Raw genomic sequence first — 26599 nt, 5'->3', positions numbered from 1 at the left:
CAGCCAGATGATTATTTGTCTGGGTAGGTGACTGAAGCTGAAATTCAGGGGGTAGTGGTACTTGCAAAAACCAGCCAGAACAAAACAGGCACAGTGTATGAGTTGTTCAGGTGAGCTTCTGGACTCAGGTGGTATTTGAGAGTCATACAAGAGAGCTAACTTTATCCAATGAAATTCCATTGGTTATCTCCCTAAATGTTTTTAAAGCCTCACAGCAGCTGAAATTTTAACAATGATCTTAAACAGAACCTGCAGGAGGTATAAATTGTAAATGCATACCTCACTATTGACTGAAGCTACTGTAAAATGCTTAAATGTTTACTGAAGTTTTGTACAATGTATCTACATATCTGCAAATTTGCCCCACTCCACATTTTTTTCTTTTAAAGGTTATTCTGAAAGTCAGAATTACCAAAATCAGTACCAGTTCTGAGGATTTGAAGGGAATGAGCTCTGTTTCCTGAACTGGTAACAAATGTTACCTGCAAGATTTACCTCTGTGCTGCCAACAGAATAGGAACAGTTCCTATGCCACCTCCTTTATTTGATGGCTATTTCTTCTTTCTCAATATGCTCATTTTCAACACTGATTGTGCAATATTCATTTCTGTAACACCAATATTACTGTATAATGTGGTCTTACAAGATTTTTGTATTTCCTCATCAATTTGAATGCCTTATATGTCAGCAGTAAGCTTTTCAGGAAAATAAATGCCTGCCTTTGGTTTTTTCTATTTTATGGCACCCTGACATTGAACCAGTACATGGAACCCTGGGGATGGATACAAATGCTAGGAAATAACCACATATTTGCCAGGTTTATAGTCACATTTTCACTTGGACTGCGATAAATTTAGCTCAAAGTAATGTTTATAAAATCTTTTAGATTTTATAATACTGCATATTCTCACCATTTAAAGATAATTGGCAACTTATAGGTAACAATAAACATAAAGTGCTTTATTTGTATGAATAAACAACACCTATAGTCTATATACTTAAAATACTTATTTTTGGCATCAGAGCTTACTTCAAGCAGGCACCATGAACATTCTACATCTGAAACAGCCAGGAAAAAGAAATATTTACAACTTTAACCACATCATGGTGCATTGGCAGATGCAGGAGAAAGACCTTCTGATAGGAAGATTGCTTCAAGCTTCAGGAACTCTTTCACAGGTGGTCCCAGAGAGCACAAGACTGTGAAGTGCAACTCCACCTGGAGCCACAAGATAGAGCCAGCAGCGCATTCCTGAGCCCTGCAGCCCAGCTGGTCCCACCACACCTTCCCAGACCTAAGGGGAACAATCCCCCCAAAAACGGAATGTGCTATTGAAAATGAGATCATAAACCCAGGATTTACATCTGCAAGTGAAAAAAGACAGCGTAAGGCTTATCAAACAGGTTCATTCTGTTTCAGTATGTTCATTGCAAGCCTGAAAGTTGGTGTTTTGAGATGTGTGCAGCTTTTCTGCAGAGAAGCAGCACTTCATGCTTGCCCTGTTCTGATATTTCTCCCCAGGGAAGACTGCAGAGCACTGAGGTGAGCATCAGAAGCCACTCCTGACTAAAGCTGAGGTGCAGTGCCTGCTCTGTTCATTTTCCCCATCAGTATTCACAGTGCTATGCTTCCTGAGTACTTTTAAAGACAAAATTGTGCTATTCTTTTTTAATTATTACTGTTCCCCTTCAAGAGAGAGGGCTAAGACAGGGCAAGGTGTTTTTTCCTCCTTGGATATGATTTACTGCAATTAGTGTGTTACCAACTATGCATGTGCATTACAGTGCATGGGGTAGATGCCTCTGCCTTCACACAGCCCTGGACTGCAGAGCACTGCAGGTCTCACACCAGCAAGGATTAGCAATAAGAAGAAATAAATCTCCTATTTCCAACTTTTTCCTATTTAGAAATGAAAAGTCATGTTTGGAGTAACATTTCTAAGTACAGCTTAATAGAGCTTAAATCTGTATTTTTCAGAATATATTTCAATATAGTAAAATGTATGGGAAAAAAAACCCTACATATTCACAAAGATGCCTCAGCACCTAATAAATAATATTACAGTGATGGCATTTTGTCATTATTACACATACTGCTCAAGATAAAATAAACTCACCAGTTACATATTAGATGTCAAAGATAAACTTTAATGTTGACCATCCTGCCAGTAAAGAATGGACAAGTGAACAGTCCACAAATCTCCTTCTCCTAGCTTTAAACATGTTGCTATGCTGCTGTTTTCCATAACTGTTTGGGTGAGGGAAAATTTTCAGATGCTATAAGGCATTCAAAGAATCACAAGATCAATTCTCATGTTATCAATGAATATAAAATGAAACTATTAGTGCTGGTTCTGCATTCACCTTATGTTTGAAATACAGAACTTAATGAAAAAGACTGTGCACTAAGGTATATAATTTTTGCAATTTATTTTGTTCTGCTATTTCCAACAAGTTGCTATTTGCCAGGATAATAATCCAGAAAGAGTCTTAAATCCTTGCATACAAAATTAAAAAATATTAGTACTGAGAAATTGGAACTGTAAAAAGCACTTAGTTGTAACACCACTATTTTCTCTATAAGTGAGATTTTTTCAAGCACAGTTGTTTTTTTCAGCACTTTGCTCCATCCTTCACATCATTTTCTTTCCTTGATCTTCTGCTGAAGATCCTTGGGTTTGGAGCTGTTGTTTCTGCCCATTATTACAATCTGTTCCTTCCTCTTTCTCATGTTTTTGCTTCTTCACTCTGAGCACAAACTTATGTTCTTGTGATCATGTAACTCCCAGTGCCATGATGCATTTCCTTCCATTTATTTCTCCTCTTCCATACAGCGTTCTGTTCTGAACTCTCTCATTTTCACTTGCCTGAGAATATGAAAGTATGAATTCCAGTATCTACCTAGAAATAGGTCAGGAACAAATACATGCTGACAGCAAATTCTCCCACATCTGAGAAGATAAACAGCATTCACAATTGGTCCAGAAATTGCTCTCTCTGGGAAGTCACTGTTTGGCCACATGCAATTCCTACAGGGGAACAGATGAGACTGCCTCAAAATTTTGATGCAAGTCTTTTTATTATAACATTCCTCAAACTTTACAAGCTGCAACCATCTTCTTACACATTTTTGTGCAACTGCTCAACTTGGCAGAAGCACAGAGGAGTGACAGTCAGCTGGATTTCTTGGCTGCAGGTATAAACATTGACTCCCCTCCCCTGAAGGATTAAACTGCTGCCAGCAACCTGAGGAAATTCACAGTTCCCCAGTGAATGGAAAATACTGCCACTAGTTATTTCTTTCTCCCTACCCTGGAGGAACTGAGCTGCTGCCAATTAACATAGCATTTTCCTACACTTTGCAATCCCTTTGAACTTTCTCAGGATTTTACAGGAAACAGTTTTGTCTCTATGTAAATCTATTCAGTGCAAATCCCAGTCACAAAAAAAGGACTGATAACTGTAGCAGAAGCCCTTAGACAAGGGAATCTTGTTAGTCTGCATCCATTACTCCAAAAAATGTAGTATTGATAACTAATTTGTACAAAAGCCAAGAGGAATCTAAGTGCAATGGAAAAGAAAACACAATGACTAACAAATAAAGTGCACAAGAGATAAACTACATTCAAAAATTCCATGGATTGGAGATTATACTGTTTTTCATGTTATTGCCCATGTTACTACAAGCTGTCATTCCTCAAGAAATAGGATTAAAAGCTGACTATTTTGCATACATCATGAACACTCATAATGTTTAATGACAGAGAAATAACAGAGTTCCAAGGTAAAGGGACAGGAGGCTAGCAACTGGAATATTGGTACGGGACTGATGCTAAAATGAAATAAATAAATTAATATAAATAAAAAGCTTCTCTTCTCCAGTTTGGCTTTCATCTGTCCACACACATAGCAAGATACATGCAGAACTCATCTCACACTAGTCAAAAATACCCTCTGATTTGTCTGAATAACTGCATTGTTTTATTTTAAAAATTCTTAGAGATGCCTTCTTTATGTAAAAAGTTAAAAACTCACGAAATCAGCTTCAAGTTTTCCCATTTCTTGTTTGTAGCTTCTCATTCGACTGCTGTACATCCCTCGGCTTTGAGGTGGGATCTCTCGAACTTCAAGCTCCATCTGCTCAAGCTGACAAGTAAAAGCAAAGAGGAGGTATATAAATCAAAAGGTTAATCAAAGCAAGAACAAATTTACCTAAGTTCAAGAACTATTGCTTCTTTATAAGGACAAATGGTGGTTATTCTGTAATATACAAACAATATATCAAAATCTTTGCATAGTCTTAAGTCAAGAAACAAGTCACAACATTAGTATTACTAACACTCAGAGGGAATTATTCAAGCCAAACATTTCTGGATTTCAATTCCAACTGTGATGAATACATCTTATTACAAAAAAATTTAAAAAAACTGAGGATAATTCCTGCAAATGAGTATAGTTCAAAAGAAAGCCTACCTCTACCTAGCTGTGCAGTTTTGGAAACCATTGGCTGAAAAAGGTATTTTACTTATATATATATATTTAAAGTTTCATTTACCACCAGTTTGTATGTTTAATAAAATAATTCTTATGTTTAATATACCAATCCTTTTTTCTTTAAACATTGCTAACTCAGCAGAATTACATAACCTAGCTACCTAAGTCTACATACCAAATCCACATATAAGTACATTAAATAGCTGAATTTCAGAGTTCAATGACAATGCTATTCAAGAATTTGTATACAGTCTAATCAAATAAAAATTAGAGACATATTCTGTCTTTCAAAAGCTTTATTTATTCTTGCTATGTGGAATTCCAAGGGGCCTGAAATACTACAATATGGCACAGGGGTACAGCAAATTAAAAGTTGTAAATGAGGGCTGCTAATTACCTGCCCACTGGGCTTTGGAGCCTGCTCTAAATGGTGCTGTTAGTTCAGGAATTCTATTTTGAACAGCAGAAGAATCCCACACCTGCCTTTTAAAATCTTTCCAATTGACTTAAAAAAGATAAAAGAATACTTCTCCTTGGTTGCTGTAGGCACCTGAAACAATATTTGCTCACCTCCTGCTGATCTTGGTTGAGCAATATGGCAGAGGAACATGAAATGCTTTTCAATTAGGGTCCCAGGCTACTGGTTGCAGTTCTTCACAAGGGACTGCTAGGATTTATTCCTATGTAATCACTTGCTTACACTTTGAAATTTCATCCTCATTTCATAAGAAAAGCATCTGAATTTAATCAATGGAATTGTCAGATACTTAAAAGTCATTTTGCCTGATCTATTCTGATTATACAAAATTATATTCAATAATAAACTATAAAGCAGACTTTAATTAAATAGTCACTAATGAATTGAAACATAAAGAGCAATTTCTAATTCTACCCAGGTCTTTAGCTCAGGCTTAACTTTCCAAAGGGGTATTATAAATTAAACCAATAGCTGGAATTAATAGCTTATTTCTTATCAATTTCATCTTAATATATTTAATCTCAAATGTTCTATGAACATTTCAACATTTCTCTTATGTATTTTTCAAAAACAAGCAAAAGCAGAGCAGCCCTTCATATTTCCATTCAAAAATGCAACGAAGTAGTGTGGCTGATGTTGTCCACTCCAAAATAAGTCTCCCCCTCCTACAGGAACCTCCCCAGATGAATCTGCTCTGGACTCTGGAATCAGATGCTAGCATTTTAAGAAACTTGTGTCATTATTTTACTGGAACTAAAATAGAGATCTAAACTAAAAAACACAAGACAAGAATAACCCAGCATTTGCAACACAACAATTTTGTGATGCATTCTTCATCAAAGATAAAAGCAATTAGTAGAGAGAGAGTTTTGTCTTCTTGAAAGCAGAATTTCACTCAAAAATTCACAATTCTTCTAGCACATGCTAGATTTTATACTTGAATAATTTCACCATTAGCTCAACAATCATCTTTCTTAAAAACCTGGTAAAAATAACAATCAGATACTCCACATCAGATGTAGAACAGGATTTCTCTCCAGAGATTTCTTACTCCTCAGCTCTGACTTGAAAAGGCAGCCTGGGAGTCTGAAAGTTTTCATGCCAGTTCTGCACATGCATCAAATCAATTACACCAGTGATTTTACCCAAACAAAGCAGACAGTGTTTTAAAACCATCACTGCTTAGTGAATACAAATAAATTATCTCTATAATAATATTTATAATACATGAGAGTGTCACTTCCTAGCCAAGTAGGAAATAAAATCAGATAATCCCAGCTTTGACTATGCAAGACAATGAAGCAAACCAATGTATGAAAACTATCAGCAGCAAGGAATTACATTTATTTTGATTTTCTACTCTAGTCTCTAGTTTAAAAGAGGATCTTTTTAACCAGTTCTGTTATTAGCAGGTTTGTTCAAATTGATTTCTAAACCCAAGCCTTGACATTAATCACAAACATGTTGGGTAATTGCTTAAAGCCAATAATTGAATCTAAAGATCTAGAACAGAAGTGTGAAAGAAAAGCCAGTACATTAAATGAAGATCATCATTAGGATAAAAATACAAATACTGGATTTATTTTTCAATCCTGTAATAAACAGAAACTTAAGATGATCTTTTTCTGACATAAGGAGAGAAGTAAGGAGCCATTAATTCAATTTCTGCTCCTTCCAATCTACCACAATTTCAATGACCACCCACACTGGAGGCTCCCTGTACTGCTCTGTCCTTTGCCATGTCAACTTGTAGTGAAAACAAGCTGAAAAACATTTCTGGATTTCTACTTTTTGAAGCTGTTTGAATATGAAACTGCCCAAAAGGCCTTAAAGTATCTTCAGAATATGCTCATGAGATGAGACAGTAATTTTACCATGTTTCTCATTGGGAATACCAAATCAGGGAGGTTAGGTGCCTTGCCACCCTCACAAGCCAAAACAGCAGGAACTCATCCCAAGATCCAGCTTTCCTGGATGCTATTCCAATGCTCTGGTCTAAAAGACTAATTCTGTTTTTAAAGCAAAAGCACCATACATGCCTACAAACAGTTGAGAGATTTTTTTCTTCCTATTCCACTTCAAAAAATTAATTTTATTGTTTAGTTAATATCCAAATAATTGATTCAAATTCACTCCATTATAAGAAAGTCTAGGGTAGAAAAGCTAATTTCTTTCCCTATCCTAACATTCAGATTACATTTCTGACATTAGATAAACCAAACCAATTATTTGTTATTTGCAAGCAATAAACAAAAGCAGCTTCAGGTAAGGAACCATGGTAAGGGCCACGTGGGAAAAAGACAATCTCAGCAGTCACCAAAACCTTTGCTCAGTTACTCCACATCTACAAACCTTTACTCTTATACCCCTCCCAGATGGAAGACACAACAGGCTGTAATAGGAACAAAATAAAAGAGTCACAGTTGCTTAGCACAAGTTTCTTGTCACATATCAGGGGTTTTTTTTGTCAGTGAACCATAAACTAATGCTTGGTTAACACCTACACTCTTCTTGGATCAGTGACCCACACTGCCATGGCCCCCTTGTCCTCACCTTTCTGTCTCACTTGCTAAAATGGAAAAAAAGATCCATTAGCTCTACAAGATATTTGATAGATTAAAATAAGTATGTGCTTGGGTCTTACAAGTCAAAAACAAAGTTGTGGTGTATAAATATTTAATCCCATTCCCAAAACTAATCCTTAGGTTTAGAGACCTAAACTCTAAGTCTGAAACTTTTTATTGACTTACAGCAAGAGTGCAAACCTTGCATGACTTAACACAGGATTTAAAAAGATACACTCTTCTTGTATTTCATATCCTCAAATAAGAACTACTTCAAGACTATTATTTCATTTTCTAATATATCACTGTTAAGTATTTTTAGGGAATGGGTATTAAATGTTACTATCAGTGATGCTATTATTTTTGTTAAGAATTTACAGCTAACATATGAAAAGCCAGAACATACCAGTTCCCTCGCTTCTTCGAGCTGTTTCTCAACATTTGCAACCATCTGCTTCTTCTCATCTGAAACAGAATTGTGAAAATACCAATATAATTGTGCTATTACCATGAAAGAAAAATACACTATTTCAGAAGATTGTATGTATCAGCTAAAACAGACTCAAGGTTTATTCTGTGTGACATCCTCACACATGGTGATCCACACATTAGTAATTAAAAAAAAAAAGACTGGAGAATCCTTGAAGTCTGCCTTGTTATGCAGCATTTGCTAGTTAGGAAAGGACTTAGAGCTGCTTCAGCAGTAGGAATTATGCCTCAGCAGGCACTTGCTGGTGTGTACAAATGCATGAGAAGGCACATACATACACTAAATAGAAAAAACAAATCATTTAAGAACAAAGGCTTAACATATTCATTTGCAAAATATGAGATGCACAGAAGTAAGCATCCTAATTAAAATTAATTCTGGTACTGAAGAAAAATGATGTTTCTATTCCCCTACTCCTATGCTGGGGCTAGAATTGTTTCTTTTGTTTCAACAGATATCAAGTGAAATGCCAAAGGAACTACAATAAAACCAATGTCTTCTAGTAGGAGCAAAAATGGAAATTAGTAATAAAATATGAATTATTTTTTTTTTAATTAAATAAGTTTTAGGATATACATTGCAATCACCATCTGCCAGGTTCCCCAGCAAGGCTCTATCCCAGCTACAGAGACCGACTTCTGACCTGCTTCTAACCATCAATTCACAGGCAGAGAATCCATTCTGAACTGAGAACTGACACTGTTTCATATCATCACATACACTCCAATTGCTTCACAACTTGGTTTGTTACAGCATGAAAGGGAACAGAGAAATAATCAGACACTGGATAATAAAATGTCCCCACACTGCTTCATTACTGTGGGTATTCAAGGGTTTCAATGCTACCATCACATCTTCCAGCCTTCAGACTAAATCCACCCATTGTGCCAATGAAGTCAACAACACAACTCTGAACATACAAAAGGTTTGTTTGAAACCAGGAGTATCATGAGACATCTGTACTGGTGGTTTGCCAGATGAAGCAGATAAAAAGTGAATGCCACCAAAGTGTCTCCAGTCACAGCTCCCCAGAGGTCACAATGGATAAGTCCACGTTGGTACAGACTTATTCATGTATCTCCAAACTTCAGAGCTTTGTTTTAAAGTCTGAATCCCCTTGCTTCTCTTCCACATGATCTCTTTGTATCCTGGAACTGACACATTAAAGACCAAAAGGGACTATCTGATGATCTCCTTTGATCCTCTGCATTCCACAAGCCACTGAATTTCATGAGGGGACCCTTTATTAAAGGAACATAAATCAGCTTCTCACAGGCTGAAATGCCTATCCATCTTCTCATTCACCTAAAATACTCAACACTCTCATTCAAGGACACAGGAACATCACAATCTGTCCTTCCTCAGTTACATATACTACAGCTCTGCCTGCAGAGAGGATGAGGCTTGGGACCATCTTTCCTGCAAATCTGGAATTCACACTGCCACATCTGGTGGATTCTACCCCAGCAGAAGATGCATTAAATATTTTCTGTGTAGCACTTTTTGTTTTCTGCAAGCAATGTCTTCCTTTAATTCCCCACCAGGTTCTCATGATGGCACCCAGGCCAGAAAATTCAGCATTTAATCTTCCTAACATAAAAAAAACACAAGAAATCTGCCCCTTCCCCTTCCCCACCCCTCATGTATTTCCATTCTCATCTCTCAAAACATCTCTGCTCTTTCCTTCATTTGGAAGTTAGCAAGACGACAATGGACGAAAATAAAAACAATGGAAGGTATGAAATACACAACACCATTTTATTGAAGCTGAAATAAAATTTAAAATATAGCAGCAGAAATTAAATGTACTATAGCATTTCCAGTACTTCTCTGAGTTGTACTGGATCACAATTTTCATACACATTTAGCAACCTGAAATTTAGGGATATAAACTTGGGGGTTTTTGGAAGGTATTTCATGCTGAGCAAATTCTGCTTGTACTTGTGATTACAAGAACTACTCAGCACTGGCCAGTGAAGTTTTACTGACCCACAGAGAAATTCAGCTACAGACCTTCTGTATGGAAAACTCATTAGTACAGAAGGTCTGGCTAAAACTGCTCGCACAGAATTAGGAGGAGAGGGGATTCAAATAATCTCCCATGGTTTAATTAATTAAATTTTAACCCAACTCGAGGTTTTAACACTGGCACAGGTACATAATCACGCAGATGGTGTCCAGGACAACTGCCTTTGTTTTTCCTTTAAATACAGACATGTGAGCAGGCACATGGCAACATCCCAGTACTGCAGCTCTGGGGCAGGATCTTCACAGACTTCCAGGAGAGCAGCTAAACTTGTTGCAACTGATGATCCTCTAGGGCACATAACACCATGTAACCTTGGTTTCCAAAGCATTTTTCAGTTTTACTGCAATGGCTAAGCAAAGCAAACAACTTATTTCACAGCCAGAATCCCCATAAGAAGGGGGGCACAATATCCACAGGATGTCTTGCTCAGAGACTGAAAGTGAGATCCAAGGGAGTTCCTCTGGGAAAGAGAAGTTTGCTACTAATCAAGTAGATCAGGACAAACAAGTTACAGTCCAATTAAAGATGCTCATATTACTGTATTAGTCCACTGTGACTTAGCAGTTTTCAACCTGCCTACTCAATCACTTCCTTAAATACACTTTCACAGGAAGTGAAGAAAAAGGTGTTTTATAACTTCTTGTTTTGATTGAGAATTCTAATATCCTTTAGAGAAAATAAAAAACAATGCTTCATCAAATATTATCCCTACATTGCTAGACAGAATGTCCCAAACAAAATATTCCCCAGTTTGTATAACTTAAGCGGTGAAATTGACAAACTATGGATAAAGACTGGAAACAAAAGTGGATTTTCCTCTGTGTAGGATTGCAAAGAAATCTGTTCTCTAGTTGTACAAAACAACATGATACTCTGGTTGTAGCACTTTCTTAAAAGAAACAAGCTTTCACTACATTTTCTCCAGTTTCTTCAGCTTTGCCCTAGCATTAGACACCCTCCTTGTCTCCAATACAGCAGTTACAGAAAGGTGGGAGTCTGTCTGCAAGGTTGGAAAGATAACACAGTACTGGTTTCATTTCAAAGTCAACAAGGAGATTAAAAAAGGATTAAGACTGAATAGTCCCAGTGCTTGTGGAATTACTTCTTTTCATTAGTACAGGCTGAGGAAGAGAGTGAGTAACAAAGGGCTACAGTTCACTTGCAGATGTTGCTGTGCTCACTCAGGTAGTGACATGCTCACCACTGCATAAGTTACTGTCCAACAGCAGAGATAAATCAAATATATGCATTTTTCTCTTTGGGTTAAAAAACTGGGTTCAAGAGGCATAACATAATGAGCCAGACCTGAAACTGAGAAAGTTAACTCCAGTACAGGAGTACAACAGAAAATTAAAGGTAAGGCTTTCTTCAGGTAAACCTGTCAGCAACTGAAAGGCAGCACTTTGATCGCCCAGCAGAAAACACAGGTACCAAGAATCAGAAGAATGTCAGCACTCCAGTCCAAAGCCACCACAGCCCAAAGGCTACTGTGCTGGGAACAGCACCATTTGTGCTGATAAAACTCTCTTTCATATCAAGCAATCAAAATTTATACGAATTTTTGGTCAAATTATAAGACAGATGTTTCTCTGAAACACCAAGGAGCATTAATAAAACACATCAGTCAATTATCTTCATTCTTCAAAGACCTGCAGCAGCATCACAAAAAATCTATTTAAAACTTTCTTTAATCCTCCAGGTGATGTCTGCCTCAACAACAGAAGACGTTTCTTCCCAAGATGTTCTATTGTCCCTGCTGCTTATTGTTTCTGTGGTATCAGAGAGCCTTTGTTACAGTTCTTGCTGAACTACTTATGCATTTGTGACAACAGGATTGTCTGCTGAGCCATCATCCTCCTAGAACACAAGACAGCATCATGTACTGACAACACAGAATGCAGAAATGTTGCAAAACCAATTAACCAGCATTTCTCCATCACAGCAGGTCCATCTTGGGCAGCAGAGGGAAACAACCAGCCACTAGACTTGAGGAGATCTCTCTTTATTATGCAGAGTGGCACAAGTCCTTACACCTTTCATGCTGCTTCTTCCAGCGGAGAGGAAGAAGGCCATCAGCAATGTCTCTCAAATCACTGCTGCTGAAAACTGCCACCTCATCTTCCCCTCCCACCTCATAATCCTCTTTTTGAGGCTGTCCCAGTCATGGCCACAAGAACTAACTGGAACTTCTGGTGATGAAGAAGCAAAGATCTTGCAAATATTCCTATTAAGAAACAAGGGGAAAACGTGTATTTAAAACAGTTCTGAAAAATTGTTCAGCATAATTAGAAATATTTTTTTCCAGGTGGTCAAATGCCTCTGTTAGCTAAGACTGCAGTTTGCTTTAAAGTCATGGAAAATGTTTTTCCTGATGAAAGATAGAATAGCCCTGAAAACAGAAGCAATGCCTAAGCCATAAATGTACAGTGCAAGAAGCAGCTTTAATGCAAGTCAGTTCAAACCACATATGACCAAATTCAAATACAAAATGGGGGGGAAAAATTTAACTTTTGTCTGATCTTGACTCCATTTAGAGCAGGACCACTTTACTGGTCCTGCAGAGAACACGTATTCTGTCTCCTCTGTGAGGATGGCAAATTCTATAAAAAAGTAACCTTCTAATGGTCTTATAAAAGAGCAATGATTTCAAGGCCTGCTGCTTGTAGGCTTTGTCACTTCTGAAGCCTTTACTCTTTAAACATCTTTTATTTAAGCTCCAAAATCTCCTTAAGTGAATAAAGGAGACTGATTCAAGGAGTGGATTATGGAGATCCACTACTACTATGCAGAATATTCTTCCTACTATTGAACAGACTCTGATGACTTCCAAAAACTATACAATTAGGAACTCAAATCTCTGCTCTTTACAACTAGGAAATTAAATCTCTCTTTTCCTATAAATCAGTCTAGCACTATTGATTTTTAGAGGATGAGCCAGTGGCGTATTTATGATGTCTCCCTGTTCTTACCAGTGGTCCTTAAATTTACTGTTCAAAAGTTAAGAAGCCTTTGTGAAGAATTCCCTGCATCCTCTCAGTAAATGGTTTCAGTGCTCATTTACAGGTTAAATATAATTTCTGAGCAGATTAAATTATATCAGTTCTAAAATTCAATCACAGGAACTCTGAATCTCTCTCTTCTTCATTTTGTAGGCTTGCATTAGAAAACAGACAAATTTTTCCACCTCAGCTGCAGCTTCTGACTGAATTAGCTCCCTGTGTCCTTGCTGTTAAGATCAAGAGCAAAACATCTTTGTTAAGCCAAGGAAAAGACATAGTTTCCTTTAACCATGGAAGTCAACCCTGTTTTTTCAGAAGACTTTCTAACCTGTTAAGATTAGAATTGGACATCATCTTCCAGAATCAAAACGATTTCTTATTCAAAATCCCCTGAGATCACACATTTTAGTTGACCACCTACCTCAAATACTGTTTAGAGTCACTACTTCATCACTTCATGATGCATTTCCCACTCTAAAAGTAGGATGTTATTCCTTGGTCTTGGATGCATTATACCTTTTCCTCTTGTGATATGAAAAGTACACCATTAGTATGTGTTTATTTCCTTTTTATACAGTATCCACTCCTATGGTTAAGGGTCCCAAACTTTTGGGCAATATGCACAAGAAGCAGAGGCAGAAGTATTAAATGAGCTGGAAACAAAAGAGGCATTAAGCTGAGCTACAAGAAGAACAGATGAGGAAACCATGAGTGTCAGCTTCCCTCCATCTCCCACTCGGAGCCCTGTGTTGGGGCACTGATTCCTATGTGCAGGAAGATTCAGCTGGGCTGATAAACGAGATTATAATTTTCATCTTTCTACTCTTACAGACAGTATTGACTCTACTGCAGGGATACAGAATGAATTAGACCATGAACGCTGCAGGCTACTGACAAACACATCAAAGTAAATGAACACCGATTTCTTTGAATCTGTTCCTGCATGTGAGTCACCACAGTCAATTATCCAGATCAAACGTATGAACAGTAGGCAGCAAAAATACTGATTCAGATTAAGTCATGCACAAAATCTGTCTGTGCCACAGCAGAAAGACTCGATTTCCAGTAGTGATGTTGTGGCATGATCACCATGAAGAGGATTCAGCAGCAGTGCTGGTACAGGGAACATCCCCCAGCAGCTCTGCCCAGCCCTTCAGGCGCACCGGCGTAACTTCGGGCAGCCCCAGAACCGGGCAAAAGGGAAGAGCTGGTCCTTACAGGTGGCCAGCAATCAAATTTTCTGTATTAACACATCTAAAGACACAACTCGCTGCTGGGACAGGGAGGTGACCGTGCTGCGTAAGGAGCGAGCTGACACACGGGGGTGAGGGAAGGCTGAGACCTCACTAAAAGCAGCCGGCACCTCCCGCCCCGCCCGGCGCGCCCAGCGCCGGGAGCCGGAGCGGCTCCCACACAGCAGCCGGCCGGGCCTGCCGAGCGAGGCCCGCGGGGGGCGGAGAGCAGCCGCTCACCTCCTACCAGCTTCGGCACCTTCCCGATGCGGCCCGTGATCTCCGCCGTGAGCACGGCGAAGTCCTGCTCGTAGCTCTCGAAGTCGGAAGACATCGCGGCGATGGCGCTGCCGGTGCCGGGGGCGCCGCTCCAGACCGCGGCGCTTCCGTGTTCTGCCACCCCAAAACGCGTCCCCCACTCCGCCCCCGGGCCTCTCGCCACACGTTCCGGCGAACCTCAGGTGCTTTAGCTGGCCCAGCCCTTCCCGGCTGTCCCGACAACCCCTGGACGAGCCTGGCGCGCAGGATCGCGCTGCGCCGCGGGCACCGAGGAGAGGCGGCAGCGCCGGGTCACTCCCGCCCCGCAGCCCCTCACGCCCCGCCTCGTAACCTGCGGGGAGGGAGGAACGCGGCTGCCGCGCCACCGGCGGGCCGCTGTTTCCCGGGAGCCCGTATTGCGAGCGGACGCGGGCGGGCCGTGGCAGCGCGGGCGCCGCTCCCGCCCCGCTCCGCCCCTTCCCTCCCCTTCCCTCCCTCCCCGCTCCCTTCCCTCCCCTCCTCTTCCCGCTCCCTTCCCTTTTCCCCTCCCGCCCTCGCCCTCGGCAGCCGGCGGGAGCCATGCACGGCGGCGGCGGGGCGGCGGCGGTCGGGCGGCGGTAGCGGCGATGGCGGGGCCGGGCGCGCTGCAGCGGGCGCGGCGCCTGTGCCACTGGGGCCCGGCGGTGGCGCTGGCCGTGGTGGCCGTGTGCTCCGCCACCGCCATGGCCGACGCCGCGCTCTGGTACTGGCCCCTGGACACGGCCGGGGGAAGCGTCAACTTCGTGATGCTGCTCAACTGGACCGTCATGATCCTCTACAACTACTTCAGCGCCATGTTCGTGGGCCCCGGGTACGTCCCGCTGGGGTGGACGCCGGTAAGCGCTGCCTTGCGACCGCCTCGTCGCGGGGCCTCGCGGGGACCGGCGGCAGCCCTGGGGCCGCGCCGGCCGCCCCGCGGTCCGACGGTACAAATCGCGTGTCTTTCGAGTCTCCTCCGCCCCCCAAGAACGCTGCGCGCTCTCAGGCCACTACTTCCTCCTTATCTTGTTCCGAAATCTCTCCTTTGCCTCTCCCCGCTTTGTTCCTGCAGCTTCCAGAGTTTCCAGTACAACCCGGCTTGCTGCTGACACCGAAATCGGACGGATAGAAACTTCTAAACACAGTTTTGGTATTAGAAAGCAGCACGCTGGACGCTTCAATTGTCCGTCCTCTAACCGAGTGTGCCGAGCGTTGGGTAAACAGAGTTTTTATCACCCACGCTTATTACACATTCATTCGCTATCGCCACTTAATGTATAAGTATATGTAATGTATATGAAGTGCTTTACTTTACATTGTTGCGTTCCTTATTGGAAGTCCTTATCTGGCCTTTTGGGGTCTCCTTTGGTGGTCTTCATGGCCAGCCTTGTAATATTTCAGGTGGCCGTTCCTTGACCCCAGCTCTTGAGAAAGTACAACACTGTTATTTCTATGGCTGTTGCTTTGACAGCCTTGCAGAGCTGAGCTGGCTTCCTGCTTGCCTAAGTTACATCCTTGATCTGCTTCTCTAAGGCTCGGTTCTGTTCTGTTGCCCTTCTCCATCCCCTCCCTCTGCTGTCAGGGTAAGGCTGCTTGGCAGGCAGCCTTTATTAGGGGTTTCTCAAAGGAAAGCAGCAGCAAGCAAACACTGTTAGCTGGGAATGAGAATCTCAAGGTTATCTGCGTGCTCCTGCAGACACCTGTTTTGGAGATTTTGCTGCTGGCAGTAACAATTAGAAGTAATTAATTTAGAAAATTTCTTTTTTTCTATTTTATGCAAGCCAGAAAATTATATGTTTACCTTCTGTTTAACACAGTGCAAGATAGAAATTTGCATTTCCTGTGCTTCAGTAATCTCTTGGAAGAGTTGTAGTAAAGAATGAAACAGTTTCAGTATCTCAAGGCAGCTGCCCAGAGTTTGTGTTCCAGTGGCGTGATTCAAAGTTCAATGCTGGTCACCATTCTAATCCTGGAATATTACTCAAGACACAGTCTAGGCAGAAGAGGATCCTAATAATTATCTTAGCAGGACAACTGGGTACTCTGCTTCCTGAGTACAAGATTTTGGCCATTGCTTGCTGTCTGCAAGTGTCTCTGTCTCTCATCTTGCTGTAGTTGGGGCATGTGTGTGTAAAAGATTTTGAGAGCGTTGAACATTAGTGGTTACCAGTGCTTTATCTTAGTAGTAAGCTTAGAGTGGTTTATGGTGTAAAATGGAGAGAAAATATGCTCAGGGTTGTTTTTTGTTTTTTGGGTTTTTTTTTTTTTGTTGTTTTTTGCTTTTTTTTGTTTGTTTGTTTGTTTGTTTGTTTTATTTATTAGAACGGCCACATGCTGACTTTTACTCTCAGAACTTCACTATGAAATCCTGCTTGTACAGTTGCTCTTCCTGACAGAAGAACTGTTTATTTCTTTTAGCAACCAGCACTTTCAGCAGTGGGAGATGGCTGTGTTGATAACTAAGACATTAGCTAAGATATTATTTAATTTTGTCTTTTCCTCTCCCTGACGCCTACCATTAAATAGGGTTGGACTGTGAAACACACCCTGTCAGAAGAAATCAAAGGTGCTTAGGAAAATGCCAAGATAAACATTGCCAGCAGAGTTGTGTATACATCTGACACTCCTATTCTTCTGTTTAAAGGAAAAATCTCAGGATTGCATGTATCTCCAATACTGTAAAGTGTGTCAGTCTTACAAGGCACCTCGTTCACACCACTGTCGGAAGTGCAACAGGTACTGTTTCTCTTTACAATTATTTAAAGTCAATATCAGAGCAGCTTCAAATCTAATGGTGGACCATTACCATAATTTGTGCTTCCAGCACTTGCATTGTGCTTTTTAAAAAAAAAGCTTCCATATGGACACAAAAGCCCTTGCAAGTATTTCCACTTTCTAGCTGTATGATATCTATACAGTTTTGCTGTGTTTTAGTTTAGAAAAATGACTGCCTTTAACATTTTCTTTATACTTTGAAATCAGTTAAGAGCTTCTTGACGGTGCTAACAGAACAATGCAAGTCCTGCTTCAGAGATGTGAGTCTGTGTAAACACCTAAAAATATTTTTAAATTATTTTTACATTCTGAGTCCAAACATTGATCTGCTGAGAGAGTAGAAATATCTGTTCTGTCATCTTTCCAAATGGAAATTAAATGTTGATTTGAGTGGAAATTTTGGACTGCTTTTTTACTCTTCCCCAAATCGGGTTTTTAAGGGCAGTTGGTATGGTAAGTGAGGTAATAAACCTTTTGGGTCAACTCAAGAAGTTTGCACCTTGTTACCTTTGAACACACTCCTCCTGATACAAAGGATATTTTATTATAAATAGCTGTCACTAGAATTTAGTGCATCTTGAAAAAATCAAGACAGTTCAGCTGTCTGCAGTCCAGGCAGGTCGTCCTCTGAAGGACTCTTAAGAGAATGTGAAAGGATATGCAACATACACATTCGTTTGTTATTTCTATAAACCCAAGATGTGCAGTCAGTGTTTTTGTAGGAAACAAACTCCAGAGCAGTGTTGTAATTTGGCTGCATTATCCCCAGATTTAAAATTAACAACTCTTTTCCTTGAGTGTCAATCCTTTCACTGAGGACTGATCACTTAGGTGGTCACGTAGACTTTTACACCTGTCAAGGTAATTTGGGATGTGAACAAATCTTTAGTCAGGTGGAGTTTCTTTTCATCTATAAGCTACACCAAAATAATTGGCTTTATATTGAATATGTAAGTGTCTCTTGGGTGTTCACATTTGTTAAATGTATTTTTTTGAAAGGATTTTCAATGGTGTAAGGTCAATACATAGCATTTGAGAAAGCTTTCAGAGGGTTTACCACTGAAAAGATTCACTATCACACTTCTGTCTGTATATTTTTCTTTAAATACTCTTTCTACAAGTAGTTCACAGGGAAATTGATATTTCCTTTATTTTCCTGATATTCTGATTTTTAAAAACTAGCATTGACAGTAGTGCTTAATTATCGTGATCATAGTTCTTACAAGTCCCATTCTATGGCTCTGTCTTCAGGCTCTGTACTATGGTGTTTATTAGCAACTAGTTAGTTTGAGTAAAGGAGAGGACAAATAATTAGGGAGGGTAGGACCTGGAAGCACTTTTAATTTGTTTTTTTTTTAATTCTACAACATGGAAATATATTTCTGAATAGCAACTAAAAAGAAACTACTGTGTTGATCTGTCAGAAATGGTGGGTTCAAATGAAAGAATGGAGGTTGAGAAGTAGAAAGTCAGCCATCCTTTTAGTTGTTTGAGAAACATCCTACCTGTCCTTTGTATTAACCAATATTTATTATTCACAGATGTGTGATGAAGATGGATCACCACTGTCCTTGGATCAACAACTGTTGTGGATACCAGAATCATGCATCTTTCACTCTGTTTCTCCTCTTAGCTCCACTGGGATGCATTCACGCTTCCTTCATATTTATTATGACAATGTACACTCAGCTTTACAACAGAGTAAGAAAACAAAACTAAATGCTTAAAATGTTATTTAAGTCAGGTGCATAATTTATCTCTGGAAGTACAAGAGTATTTGGTTTTCTGAGAAGAAACATGTGGAATTCCTTGCTATTCTTTCTACGTGCACTCCTAGTTCTGCTGTATACCTGTAAGATGTGTGTGGATGGAGGGGAATTGATAGAAAATTGTTTCTATTTTAATTCTTTTTTTTTTTTTTTTTTTTTTTTTTACTTTTTTTTTCCCTGTTCCTTCTCATAATCACAGGGAGTTTCCTATTGCTTTACATTGACTGAAGATATTTTCTGAGTAGTACTTTATGTAGAGAGAGACAGGCTGTGTTTTGGCTGGCACAGAAAACAGCTGCTACTTATTTCCAGCACACAAGTTAGATCCTAGTTATTTTCTTTTACTGGCTACTTTTCTAGAATTGTGCCAATTTCTTCAAGGAAAAAAAAGTACATTATATTTTGTGACTAAAAATAAATATGTTAACTGTGGGTTTTTAACTGAAAAACTTCAACAGTGAGCAAAGCTTGCTCTGAAAGCTTACTCTTATCTCAGACCCATGGTTAAGATTGTAAGCTTTGATTTCAACTTTTGTGGTTGCAGTGAAGAGCTTGATAACATCAGCTGAGTGTAACAGACGAAGTTGTATTTGTAGCAGCTGAGCAGTGTTTGCAAAGGGATAATGTTAAAACTGCTGTCTGCAAAGCTTTTGGAGAAAAACCTGCAGCATTTCCATGGAAAATGGGGACTGTTCTATGCAAACATTGTTCATCTGATACTGATGAATGTGTTTTTGTTAACAAACCAGAGTCCTGTTTTCTTTGCCAATTTTTGGGCCTGTGGCTCTTTCAATATGGTGATTGTGGTTTCATTTTCCATCTAGCAACAAACTTCTGAAGATAAAAGAAAAGTCTTTTGAGTATTTTTTTTTAGTTACTCTCCTTGCATTATAAACCTGTCAGATGTGTGACTCAGAGCCAGATTTCTTATGGCTAAGTTGCTTTGTTTCAGCAGTTGGAAAGTTCTAAAGCTGAAGAGAATTTTTCTCTTTGCAGATATCTTTTGGGTGGAGTTCTGTGAAGATTGACATGAGTGCAGCCAAAAGAGACCCTCGTCCCATTATTCCCTTTGGGCTGTCTGCATTTGCTGCATCTTTATTTGCCTTAGGACTGGCTTTAGGAACAACTATTGCTGTTGGTATGCTGTTTATTATCCAGGTGAGTCTGTGGCTCTGTTACAAAGAAGCTAAAAGCTGTAAGTTTTGTGTTCTTGTGGTGCAGAAACAGAATTCAGGATTGAGATAAGAACAGTTGTTCAGAGCTTATGTTGTTGTATAATATTTCCAGGGATTTGTGTAGCTTTGTCCCAGTTTTTCTGTTACCATAGTTTTGGTTTCTTTTCATTATTTTCCATGGGAGGACTTGGATGTGAAAATCTAATGGACTAAGGAAAAATGAGATGAATTTATAAACTCCCTTAAAAAGGCAAAATACTTGCCCTGTCCCTGCAAATATGTGTAAATATGCCTGATATATTTCTTAAAATGTTGGAGATCTTTGGAAGGAAACAAAAAGACACATTTTGAGTATAAAGTGCAATACTCTGTGATACTGTCTTAAGTGTATAATTCTAGAGTCTGTATTTCTGCTGAGGGTTAGCTTCTAACAAATGTTTCAGTTAAGTCTATAAAAGTTGCTTTGTTCTTTAAAGCAAATTTAGTTCTTTAAATGAAGCTTTCTTTGTATAGATTATGTATTCCTGCAGAAAATAGATCCTAATTTCACCTAACACCTCTGTTTCAGATGAAAGTAATTTTGACAAATAAAACTTCAATCGAATCCTGGATTGAAGAAAAGGTATGCTTTTATTACAGTATTCTTGTACTGCTACAAAGTCTATTTTCCATATATATAATTTTTTTTATTTCACCTCTGGGTGAAATCCAAAGATGCTATTTCAATTCACCACTGACCTAACCCCTATAATTCACTGAAAGAAATGAGAAGTCGTGTAAATGCACAAATTTTCCCTTTGTTTTGGAGGAGTTTGTTGAACATAGAATAATATTTGCTTTGAAAATACTTTGCTTATCTACATATTTCAGGTAGATGGTTTTCCCCATTTCTTAAAATATTGTAAGGGAGGATTTTCCTTGATTTTAAAGAAGTACTAGAAGATACCTAGTCTTCTGTCCTTTAAATTTCTCTTGGATTTCCTCATCTTTATAGAGGTTTTCACAAGATCTTTCAAGAGAAATATAGTCAAGCAATAGAAACTAAGTTTAGAGGAAGCAAAACTGACACAGTATTTAGAAACTAGTTTGGTTCCACCTGGGGTTTTTGTGTAAGTTCACAACCATTTCATTAATGTCTTGTTGTCTTTTATTTTGTGTGCCAAATTAACATGAAAATCTTGATTGTGTATAAGTACTCAAAGTATGCATTGTAAGCTCTTTGCACGGGATATGGCTGAATCCAAGTCTTGTTAGACCTTTGAATAATGGATTAATGGAACATAAGTGAAAGAAATCCCTGTTATCACTATAGTAAAATTTGGAATAATATGTTAAAATTTTTACTGTAAAACACAGGCTGCTAATATGTCCCTTTTGAAAGTTGAGCACAGGCTGTAATACATAAATATTTAATAAAATTACATTATTGCAACAGAGAGCACTGCTCTGTGGCTGCTCCACTAGATGTCATCAGAGCTGTGGGAATGTAAAACTTGTGACTACAGACTGTGGGCAATTCAGATCATGCCTGTGTGTGCATTCTTAGAGGAGGAATTTGCACTACCAATGTTGGGTCATGTTTGTGATCATTAATCAAAGGATGCTGAGCTGTAACTGAGAAATAGTCAGGCATTGGTCCCTAATAAAAAGCAGTGAAGAAAATCAGAGTGTGGAGGGAATTATTAGTGTAGTCAGTGGACTCGGTTGTTAAAGAGTAAATGGGAGGTGACAGGGATGGGGACACTCAGACCAGGCATCCTTCTGAGTGCCATGATTGGTTTCAATAGCTTTTAAAGCCTGGGTTGATATAGCAGAATTTCACTGTTCTTGCCTGAAAATATTTGCCTGTAGGTCCCATGGACCAACACAGAGCTTATAACCCAAACTTCTTAATATTTGCTGCTTGACTGCAGTTTGTAGGGTTTTTTATGTACTGCATTTCTTAATTATTTTCTAGGCCAAAGACAGAATCCAGTACTACCAAACGGGTGAGACCTTTATCTTCCCCTATGATATGGGAAGTAAATGGAAGAACTTCAGGCAAGTGTTTACATGGTCTGGGATTCCTGAGGGAGATGGCCTGGACTGGCCAGTTAGAGACGGATGTCACCAGTACAGCTTGACGGTAACTGGTCTTCAAGTTGACTCTCCCCACTATCCCAATTGTCTGCTTTCCTTTGCAATAACAGACCAGCTTTTTAAATAATTAAGATAGATGGGCTTGAAATACACCTCTAGGGTTCTCTGAAATGTTCTCCCTTTTTTAATGCACTAAAGGGTTATGCTTTTTTGTGTGCTTCAAACTGCTAATGGTATTTCTTGTGTTTGTTGAATGATTTAATACCTGGCTTTGTTTTGTGTTGAATGCTGCCTAAATTTCTATTTATAATCATTTATAGATAGAGCAACTGAAACAGAAAGCAGACAAGCGAGTAAGAAGTGTAAGTATTTGTGAAGTTTGGTCTAAAAGTACTTTGAAATAGCAGTATAAATAAATGTAATTAATCGACACAAACAGTGTATAGCAATCTCTGCCTAATTAGTCTTGGCATTTAGCCTTTGCATTTGCTTCTTAGTTTCCAGATGGAAAGAAAAATGGTAGTAAAGAGGACTGTGCTTCATTGTTAAGTAGTAATTTAGAATTTAGAGTCCCTTCGACAGTCACTGTCATTGTTTGAATCTGTAATATGCTTGAATTGATTTTTTTAGTGTGAAATTTATCAGTAAGGCTGTAACTCCTTCAAATAACACATGGCTGTGTTCTGTTCCAATCTGCAGGTGCGGTATCGAGCCATAGAAGATTACAGTGGTGTCTGCTGCCCTGTGACTAAAGGTGTTAAAACATTCTTCACAACACCGTGCACTGAAGAACCTAGAATTGCACTGAGTAAAGGGGATCTGATTTTAGCCACCAGAGGTTTAAAGTTAGTGGCCCCACACCTTTATGTTTGGTTAGAATTCTGAGTTGAGTTCTGGCATCTAATTACCTGTTATGCTTCCTTCCCCAGACACTGGATGTATGGTGAGAAGATTCTCATCTCAGCTGCTGATGGTATGGAGCAGTTAATTTCACTTTTTTTTTTTAAATTGCAAATCAGTTTTATAGCTATCTAGAAATGTGGCCAATATTATATGTTCACTTCTCAAAATACAGAATGATAACATTACTAGTTTCTCTCCACAGTTTTTATTCTCTAATCTAATAGACTTCCCAGTTTTAATAAACATTAAATGACTCTGTCTGACTGACAGCACACTCATTTAGTAGTTATTGAAAGTTGAGTGGGAAGGGAGAACACTTCATATTCTAAGAAAAGATTAGACTTTTAGACTAATAAAGAAGTTAAGGATTAATCAATTTTTTTATATTCGAATGGTGGTCTGTCTTAAACACATCCAAGTTTCTTTCCTACACACTCTGTATAAGTATAGAGATTAATCTTTGTGTATCTTGAAAACTAGGAGACATTATGTCTTTGGTTTGGAATAATTTTTAGAGACTTTAATGTGCATTTATAAAACTAACTGTGAGAGTTGAAGATATTAAAGACTCCTGATCTGCAGAGGGTCAGCATCACAGCTGCCTGCATTGAAGCTTTTACATTTTTCATTTCAGACCACTTGCTTTGGACTGAACTAAAATTTTACCTGCCAGAGGGTGTGTTGGATTCTGTTGTTTCTTCCAAACAATTCACTGCATGTGCATTTCATATTTGCACATGTTAGGCTGCCAGCAGTCACTATGCTGACAGAGTCTATGCTTTTCATGGGAGGTCTGAAACCTTCATGGGCTGGAAGTACCCTGGCAGCTCACTCCAATAAACTTCAGACATCAGGCACAAATGAACATGGCAATAGTTTGTATTGTGTTGCTTATTGTGAAGATTAGCAGGACATATCTTCTCTATTAAATGTTGGTATTTTTAAATCAGCTAAAATATAGTGTGGATGGAGAACTTGGTGAACACTGAGAGGCTGGATCAGGCAAGACTTCAATAATAGGATGAGTTTGTTAGGAATGTATAGCAAAATGCTATAAATATGCAGGAACAAAAAGTTGCACTACAGCAGGATGGCAAAATGAATTATTAAGTAGCAGTTCTTCTTTGGAAAAAAGAACTCAATGGTAATGTTAAGATGAGTCAACACTTTCAGAAAAGAAAAAGCATACAGCTTCCCAGATGCTGAAGTAAGCCTTCCATCCTCCTCAGCATTGACAGAGACTGCTGAAATACAAGTCTACAAGTAAAAGCAGTTACTGCATCTCAAGAAAAAGGAAGATCAACTGTAAAGGCTTGAGAGAAAAGCAGAGAAAAATGAGAAGAGTTAAATAATAGAAAGTGTGGCTTATAAGGAGAAGCCAAAAGAATTGGGATAGTTTACCTGGAGAGGAGTAGAAAATGGGAGACAGTTTGGGTATGTACAAATAGTAATCAGCTGTGTGAAAGTCTGTGGTAGGCATGTTTGTTACCTGCTTTCTGTTCCCCTGATGTGTAGAAAAATGAGCTGTAAACCTGATTTATAGACAGAAAGATTCAGATAGGGTATGAAGATAATTTCGTCAAGGAAGGTAGAGCACTGCAGAACTTTGGAGATGTCTGAAAACATTGTAGGTTGGAGAAAATCTGTGCATCCCCAGGCAATGATTTTAGGAATGACTTAGATGTTCTGTTTTGTAGAAGAAAATAACTTAGGCAAGTGCTTGATTCCAGTCCTGTGTTTTTCCTCAGTAGTGGGCCATGTTTTGTTCTAAGTTAATGCAAGTTTTCTTGTTTTAAGGTGGAATAAGAGAACGAGGCTGGTTCCCTAGGAAGTGTGTGGAAAAATACCAGTATGACACTGAAACGGATCAACCAGTGGATGGAGAGAAGAAAAGCAAATAGCCTTCTAATTTTTTTAAATATTAAATGGAATTTTTACTTCAGACCACAATCCTTTACTTGAAATTTTCTGTATATTACTTTAGACTTATGCAATGAATATGTTAGGATGAGGTTTTCTTTTCCTCACAGCTGAAAGGGTTGTATATGCCTGTGCCATGGTTTGCATACTTTTTAAACAATAAATAATTGAAGAAGCCATTCAGTGGATTGCCTTCAAGCTGCATCTTTTTCATCACAAGTCAGGATTGTTTTTTCTGTTTAAATTGCATTCTGAGCATTAAGATTTTAGGTTTTTTCCTCAGCCGCATCTGATTGTTATGCGTGCTGCTTATCTTTTGTATTTCTCTGAAGCTGCCCTTGAAAATAAACACCTGATTCAAATTCCAGATAAAATTTGTTACCTGTGACTTTCAATGATGTGAATTGTCCACCTCAAATAAATGATACATTCATACTCACTTGTGGATTCAATTGTTCTTAGACCTAGAAGAATTAGTTTGTAGGCATGGGAGTGTGAATGGATGGGGAAGTAAAGATTTAACCTTGTAAGTTGCTTTTCAAGGTTAAAAAGCTTCAGTTGTTGCTTTCAATGGCAAAAATTACATCCAGCACTGTCTGTTCCCTCTGAAATCTGAGCCCGTACCCAAAGATCTTCATCCATTTTAAAGAAAGCAGTATCCAAGAGCAAAAACTTCTGTGAATCTAGTTGCTACTAATGATTAACAGCCTTCTTAAAGCATTTTTATTTAGCATCTAGTATGGATTATTAGAAGGAAGACCTTAAATTGGAGTAACTTGTACCAGCTCGGGGCTTTTTAAATGTCTCCAAAATGGAGCACGTGCTTTTGTTCTCTCATAGTGTAGAGTTATATGTCAGCTGGGTTGAGAGGTTGTTAAAATCAGTTCATGTGGCAGAAGTGGCACACAAGACACCAATGTAAGACCAATTTACACTTGAATTCTTAGACATGTTTTATTGTTGAGGTAGTGCCATTTACCCTCCAAGCATATCTGTGCAGGGAAGCATCACTGTTCATCTTATCAACAGAAGTACTTTTCAGGCACTGCAGCAGGTGGCATCACAGGACTCAGCCTCCAGTTTCTGCAGGTCTCAGTTGCACTGGATTTACTCTTCCCAACTAACTTGCTCATTTTTGTTTCCAAAATCAGTTCTGGGATACATTTCTTCTTCCCTGTTTTTTTTTTGGTTTTTTGTTTTTTTTTTTTTTTTTGGTTTTTTTTGTTTGTTTTCTCTCCAGTCTCACCTGGGGAAAAAGATTCATGTCACAGTGCTTTAAGAAAAGTATAGGAAAGATAAGCAACATCATTACATGCAGTTTCAAACTTAGAAGCCTTTATAGCCTCACATTTCTGACAAGCTCAGGAAGTGACACAGTGGATACCTGAAGATGCCAAGGTCTTTGGGCCCAGACTA

At 39.1% G+C, this 26599-nt stretch overlaps 2 protein-coding genes across 5 annotated transcripts in view; one reads left to right on the top strand and one right to left on the bottom strand.

Moving 5' to 3' along the window:
* Window positions 1-15021, bottom strand: part of VTI1A (vesicle transport through interaction with t-SNAREs 1A) — a 257422-nt gene extending 242401 nt beyond the window's left edge. For 2 of the 4 annotated variants that reach the window (XM_056494314.1, XM_056494315.1), the window contains exons 1-3: window positions 14527-14711; window positions 7943-8001; window positions 4036-4146 (exon numbers count right to left, since the gene is read on the bottom strand). In XM_056494314.1, the coding sequence (XP_056350289.1) occupies window positions 4036-4146; window positions 7943-8001; window positions 14527-14620 (264 nt within the window). In that variant the 5' untranslated portion in view covers window positions 14621-14711. Of the gene's footprint in view, window positions 1-4035; window positions 4147-7942; window positions 8002-14526 lie in introns of all 4 variants that reach the window. The other 2 variants (XM_056494312.1, XM_056494313.1) reach the window with 2 other exon arrangements.
* Window positions 15022-15086: 65 nt separating this feature from the next.
* On the top strand, window positions 15087-25622 carry ZDHHC6 (zinc finger DHHC-type palmitoyltransferase 6). The gene is made up of 10 exons (XM_056494311.1): window positions 15087-15419; window positions 17207-17298; window positions 18879-19038; window positions 20103-20264; window positions 20850-20903; window positions 22239-22406; window positions 22681-22722; window positions 23060-23205; window positions 23290-23333; window positions 25061-25622. The coding sequence occupies exons 1-10, from the start codon at window positions 15171-15173 to the stop codon at window positions 25162-25164; spliced, it is 1221 nt and encodes a 406-aa protein (XP_056350286.1). The 5' UTR covers window positions 15087-15170; the 3' UTR covers window positions 25165-25622.
* The last annotated feature ends 977 nt before the right edge of the window (window positions 25623-26599 follow it).

Source organism: Oenanthe melanoleuca, chromosome 6 (genome assembly GCF_029582105.1).
Source record: "Oenanthe melanoleuca isolate GR-GAL-2019-014 chromosome 6, OMel1.0, whole genome shotgun sequence".
In the NCBI taxonomy this organism is placed as follows: Eukaryota; Metazoa; Chordata; class Aves; order Passeriformes; family Muscicapidae; genus Oenanthe; species Oenanthe melanoleuca.
This window is presented reverse-complemented; position numbering and strand designations above follow the sequence as displayed.

Bases quoted from the DNA above. Each gene is read 5' to 3' on its own strand.
- ZDHHC6 (XM_056494311.1), top strand. From the start codon at position 15,171: ATGGCGGGGCCGGGCGCGCTGCAGCGGGCGCGGCGCCTGTGCCACTGG. The intron at 15,420-17,206 runs GTAAGCGCTGCC...TTCTGTTTAAAG, and splicing joins TCCCGCTGGGGTGGACGCCG to GAAAAATCTCAGGATTGCAT. The intron at 22,407-22,680 runs GTAACTGGTCTT...AATCATTTATAG, and splicing joins GTCACCAGTACAGCTTGACG to ATAGAGCAACTGAAACAGAA.